Source organism: Trachurus trachurus (assembly GCF_905171665.1).
Source record: "Trachurus trachurus genome assembly, chromosome: 17".
Taxonomy (NCBI): Eukaryota; Metazoa; Chordata; class Actinopteri; order Carangiformes; family Carangidae; genus Trachurus; species Trachurus trachurus.
In genome coordinates, this window is record NC_139900.1 from 29,579,289 (window position 1) to 29,585,581 (window position 6,293).

Genomic DNA, 6,293 nt, shown 5'->3' on the forward strand with positions numbered 1-6,293 from the left:
ATTTATTTTAATTTTGACGGTTGATTTTTCTAAGACTAAAAAGCATAGACAACCCTATTCAGTAAAATGTGATGCTATTGTTAAGGATAACTGAAACACCATCTGATTCCTTGTTTGAGGACATTTCAGGGGTTTCATGTTTGAAGGAAATGAAAATGGAAAAAAAAATGAAAATGAAAGCGCAACTGGCCAAACATGCCCAATTTGGTTTTGAAACCTGCGAATGGGAACAATAAACTGCAGGTGTTAGACACCCACAGCATCTCATAAATAACTCTTTCTGACTCAGGGCTCCAAACTGCCCCTAAATTTTGAGACAGTGCAAGTAAATTTTTCTTCTACTTGCGCATTTGCAACCAGTAAAATTTGTGTTTTTTTTTAATACACTGGTGAAATGTGGAAGAGGCCTGTCAAAGAATCTGGAATCTGTCATTACAGGTGTCAGGCCAATGTGTGTGATGATTATGAATGAAAAGGAAATGTGAGTATTTGCTTTGCAAGTAGAGTTAACAATGTGCGTCCCAAAATGTTTTGCTTGCGCTAATTAAGATTTTAAATTAGGGGCCACTGTGCTCCTATTAGAAAATGTTAGTCTGGATCCCTGTGACTGCAAACAACTGTATTTCAGTCTAACATAAGTCCTGAAATAGGAACAGGACTCAGTGAGCGTGTCTGTGATTGTAGTGACAGTTTTATTCCACTAGATGGCACACTTATTTTAACAAAGAGTCAGTAAATGGATTCTGAATGAGAGGGTTACTAGCAGAGTGTGATTGTGAGAAAGGGCAGGGAGAAAGAGCTCAAGACAGTCCACCTCACCAGAGCTCATGTCCCAGTGTCTAAGAGTTTATCATACCAGCCACCCATTTGCAAAGCCAACCTTTAATAACAGCTTTGTCCGATACGATTGTTGGGTGTTGTATTGAACGTGGATCGTTGTGCATTTGCTTGTTCCTGCAGTGACATCCAGAGAGTGCTCAGAGAGGACAGAGAGAAGCTGAGGCTGCTGCAGAAGAGCCAGCCACACTTTTCAGAAGAGCAAAAGAAGGAGCTGATCCAGGTCCACCCCTGGATCAAGAGGGGAGGTCTACCCAAAGCCATAGACGTCAAGGTAGAACCAGGATATTTATTTCAGTTCAGTTGATAAAATGGTAACACAGTACTCACTATTGAGCATTAGTTAAAGCAGAAGTAAGTGATATATTTGTGTTAATATAAGTCTTAAATAGTTATATCATCCGACAGCAATCACTTACATAGAGTGTTTGGACCGAAACACGGGTCTGTCAGTCACTCTGCTCTGAGCCGAGGAGAAAACATTTCTCGTATCCTACAGTTTTTATCCAATGAGGAGAGAGAACGGCATGAAGGGCTGTGTGTGCAGCCAAGGGACACCGTGAATGTGGTGACGTAGGGACGAGGACTGTTATGGTGCGTTCAAGGCAACTCGTAACTCGTGTTTTTCCGACCTGTGAAGTTGTATCAGTTTGATCTGGTACGAGTTCACGGGTCGGAAGTTACGAGTGGCCGTTATAGTGACTTTCACCGGTAAAACAGGTCGGAAAAACACGAGTGGGTTGCCTGGAACGCTACAAAATCGTAAGTTGTGACTTGAAGCTGTAATTTACGTTTTCAAAAGCCTGCCTGGAACGCAGCATTAGCCAAAACGACCGGATCACTCACTTCTGCTTTAAGCATTAAATACTGAATTCATCATTTGTAGCACATGAATACTCACTAAAAATGTTTTACTCATCATTGATAAGCACTAAATTTATTTATGAACTACATACTAATGAGTATTAATGCGTTATAAATGAAGAATTCAGTATTTATTAATGCTTAACTAATGCTTAATAGTGTGTCCTTATTATAAAGTGTTACCGATAAAATGAGAATTGTTTCTTCGGGAATCAAATAAGAGACGTCTTTCTGCAGCTCCTCACCTTCTCAAAGCCTCATTTAAAGCTGTCTGTGTTCTCCAGGCGTGCTCCTGCTGTGACAGCTCCTCAGCAGCAGCAGCAGAGGATCAGACGGACCTGGACGTCAGCGGCACAGAGACGGGGGAGGTCAGCTTCCAGCGGAGGCCCAGAGAGGAGCCTTCGAACGCCACCGCCGCCGTCGTCGTCGTCATGTCTTGCCACAGCCCTTCTCCCGGCTCCAGCACTCAGACACAACCAGCCAGACAATAAACTGTTTCAGATTGTCACATTGACTTTCATTACCCATGAGCCTCTTGCTGTGCAGGACTGTGAAGAGACACTTTTGAAGAGGGCCCTTTGCTCTTTCTTCATTCTTCATCACTGTTTCTGTCTTGCTGTTTTATGAGTCGTACCTGTTGAGACAGCAGGGAAGAAGTGGCTCATACAATCAGGACCTGTGTAGAATGTGAATATATGTCAAATTAAATTATATTTTATTTTATTTTAATGCACTTATAAGCTGCACCAGGCTGGATTCTATGGTGCTTGGAGGGTTTGTTGAGCTTCACAACTGGGTATATTCTTTCATTTGTTTCCCCGTAGCATTTATTTATGTGTAGCACTTGAGCAAAGAGTTTTTTTTATGCACTGATTAGGACGTGCTGAGCTGAATAAGGGAAATTCAATGTCTTTTTACAGCACACAGCAGCGTTGAGGTCAAAGAAGCACCAAGCAACCGGCGGCTGCTTCGTTCAGACAGCAGGATGTGTGCTCAGCGGTGAACCAACTGCTCTGTTGATGTTTGATTTCAGTATTTTGTGACGTCATTTCCTTTGTTTCAACAACACTGTCCTTAGTCAGGATGTGGTGACAACAGGTGAAGTGCATCAGGTTAGTTAACGTCATGCATGACCACCAGGCACCAGATGAACGCACAAGTGCACTTTGTGGGCAGGACTGGAAGGAGAGGAAAGATGAATGAGAGTCAGTGTTCGAAGCTTTTCACCTCCTCCATTCATGCCAAGGGCGTGAGACCATTACTCCTATACCAACTCGAGCAAAACTATCAAATTCAAAGATGCTCCGTCTGCTCGGTCAAATCTATTATCAGCATATACTTCTAGTCTATCATATTTGTGACGTTACTGATCCGCAGTGTCGATGGAGGTGGTGAAAATGCTCGAGACGGGTAAAAACACTGAGGAAACGACAATCAAGTGCAGCACATAATATAAGCTCCATGCATTCACCAGCCCATCATGTTACGTTATATCAACAGTACTGAACATTAAATGACAAAAACATTTAACATTTAAACCCCCACCCTCTCTCTCTCTCTGATATTTGGAGCAGCCTGTGATGCAGCTTTAAGTTTTCACTCTTTCGTGCATCGTTTCTTGAATCAGTTTCTCTAATAGATGTGGCATCAGTGTCTGTATCAGCTGTGAAGCACCGACTTACTTTGCTGATGCCTCATGTAAAGGGGCAGCTGATTCTAATGCATTTCAGTGCTTGTGTGAATGTCTCTAACAATCTTTGACTGTGAGCATATGTATTTTTTTTTACATTACACTGTTTCTGTATAAAAAGATTTATGTTTCTAAGTTATTACAGAAATCCAGCTTAAAAAGCAAGTAGGACCAAGATTATTATTTACTGTAAAAATGATTTTAAAAATGTGAGTCAACATTAGGAGGGTTGCCACCAAGGACTGGAAAATATCAGCACTTTATGCTGTTTTGACTATGAAATGGATAAAATATGGATGTTTTCCCTAGTTTGTAAGTGTGCCACATGACACTTGGACTTGTCTGATGTTGCCCCCTGTAAATATGGAGAAGAGCATCCTGTGGAGGCGACTGGAGCTCATTACCGTTCAGAACAAACGAGTGGTGGCTTCACAAGTCCGAGTTTAGGGTTATATTGCACGGGTATAAAGCAGCTCAGACAGATGCCAGGGAGCTTCTCTTTCACTTTGAAGCTCATGCTGCTCCATTTGAGAGGAAACTGCTCTTACTCAGCGGCTTGACTATTACTTTTGTCATTTGTCTTTCTGTTATTTGAACAGACAACGACAAGAATGAACCTTTTTTATTTTATTCAGATTTTATTTTTTTGTTTCCATTTGTCTTATTTCCCCCCCCAGTCTATTTTTAATGGAGATTTTTCTGTTTGTTACATTTTCTCAAAATAAAATATATTACATAATTTACAGCGAAGTGGTTGTGAAGTGTTTGTCCGACAGGTCTGTGTTTGCACAGCCACAGGTTGAACTGGACCAATAACTAGTGATGTGAGATCACTACAGTTTCAGGTCGATGACTTGTTAATGAGTGTAAAAGACTTAATAAACTATTGCCTGAACGCAGCAGATCGATGTGCTGAAGAGACATGAACTGGAAAATGTACCGGTAAGTAGGCTAGTCTACTCTTCATATTGCTCTGGTTTATCTAACAAATAGTGCCTCTAGAGGACTGTAAGAATAACAGCAACTGTATTGCGTTTTAATGAATATAGGTGTAATGTTTAAATAGATATTTTGGTTATTTGTTCTCCGTCCTAAAGTCGTGACATTCACCCCGATGCAAATGTCTGTCTGTCCCTGAGCCTTGAGACAACAGCTCAGATGTACAGAGACAGACGGTCCACGGTCGAGCAGGCCTGATCAAAGCGGTGGGTCGGCCCCCACCTCTCCACCTCTCCACCTCCCCACTGTTCACACCTCCAGACTTTGCTCCAAATACGAGTCCCGAGGTGTGAACATTTACAATCTGCCCTCCTGCAGCGGCCATTTACACCTCCAGGACCCCCGCAAATCCGGTCTAGTCACCTCACAGACACGCATCTGAATCAAGTTCATCATCCTGGATTAACATCTCTTTCTCTTTGGTGGTCTCTCTACCTCCAGCCCTCTTCTTGTCACAAGGGGGTGAAGCGTTTTAGCTGAGTGAAAGCAGCACGAAAACACATCCCCATTGTGTATCACTATCATGCCACCTGTCAACTGTTTACATTATTATATTTCATATTATTGGGTTGATATTATTGATAGTCACACATATGCAGCCTAATGTAAATGTATACACAAATGTCACAGTAACTATTAAGTTAAGATAAATATAGTAGAGTAATTTATTTTCCACTATCAAGTGACATAATAAGAATACTCTATAAAACACATGCTACACATATGAGATCTATATATATTAACGAAATATTGCAGTTTAATCTCAGATGTTTCATATTTTATAAACTAACCATGTGTTTTTGAACTGGAGCTGGTAGATAAACGCTCTGGGTGGAAGAGTTCCAGTTTATTTACACCTAAAATGTAAATTCACATATAAATAGGTTAAAATTGCACCTAATTGCAGCACATAAGTACTTAGTTATTTCCCAGTGTCATGTCAGTCAGGAGAAATATTCAACTAATAACCCTGAGCTCAGTGTATTAATCTTTTTCTTGTCTTTCGAACAAAGATCCATCTGAGTGTTGGTGCTTTAAGTCTGTGTTAAGAAACAACACTTGTGAGTGGACATCAGAGGAACACCAGACGAGACATTTCACTACAGGAGGATTGTCCAGGATTGCTGTCTTTTCTTATTCATTTGGAGCTGTGGGAGCTGATGGTGCAGAGGCAGGGCCATGTCTGTGGCTCTCACCAGGACCACACAGCTCACGTCTGAAGACACAGACAAGCTTTCAGTGTGTCTCTGTGAATCAGCATGAGACGGTTGACCCTATTCTGCTGCTGGTATAATGTGGCTTTATGAACAGAGATTTAGAAGATTGGTTCCTGTTACTATACTATTGGTAAATGTTATTACCCTACAAGGAAACCCAATATAAAGTACCATTAAATGTTAATCTGACATGCATAAATAAAACAGTGGTGGCTTTATTACAGAAGAGACCCGAGTCATGACTACTCATGTTGTTTGTGGTTGTTATTTTTAAAACTTCAACATGAAAAGCTGCAGTTATAAAACCCATTTGTCAAATCCTCAGCTAGGCCTATATAAGGAGCTAGTGGATTACTCATTTCACACCCCACAAGTGTCTACGATGTGCTGAGGGATCTTGCAGAGAGAGTGCACACAAATGGCCCACAATTGCAGAGTAATAACTAACATGTTGAAAACAGCTGTGTGTGGGTGGTTAGTGGGATCCTTGTGTGTGAAATGTGTCTCTTTTGAAGAAGCTGTTGCACAGATAAAATTTCAAACAAGTGATTTATCCAAAAGACATTTATTAAAAAGTTGAAACTTAGGAAAACCAGATGAGGTAGCCTACCAACAGCAATTTGACATGTATAAATACAAAGTTAAAGACATCCTAAATAAGAAATAACTTACACACAGCTAAAAGG

At 40.9% G+C, this 6,293-nt stretch overlaps 1 protein-coding gene across 5 annotated transcripts in view; it reads left to right on the forward strand.

The window, feature by feature from the left end:
• Window positions 1–4,108, forward strand: part of per2 (period circadian clock 2) — a 30,941-nt gene extending 26,833 nt beyond the window's left edge. For all 5 annotated transcript variants that reach the window (XM_083991930.1, XM_083991932.1, XM_083991933.1 and 2 more), the window contains 2 exons: window positions 961–1,111; window positions 1,986–4,108. In XM_083991930.1, the coding sequence (XP_083848056.1) occupies window positions 961–1,111; window positions 1,986–2,192 (358 nt within the window). In that variant the 3' untranslated portion in view covers window positions 2,193–4,108. The remainder of the gene's footprint in view (window positions 1–960; window positions 1,112–1,985) is intronic.
• Window positions 4,109–6,293: the final 2,185 nt, after the last annotated feature.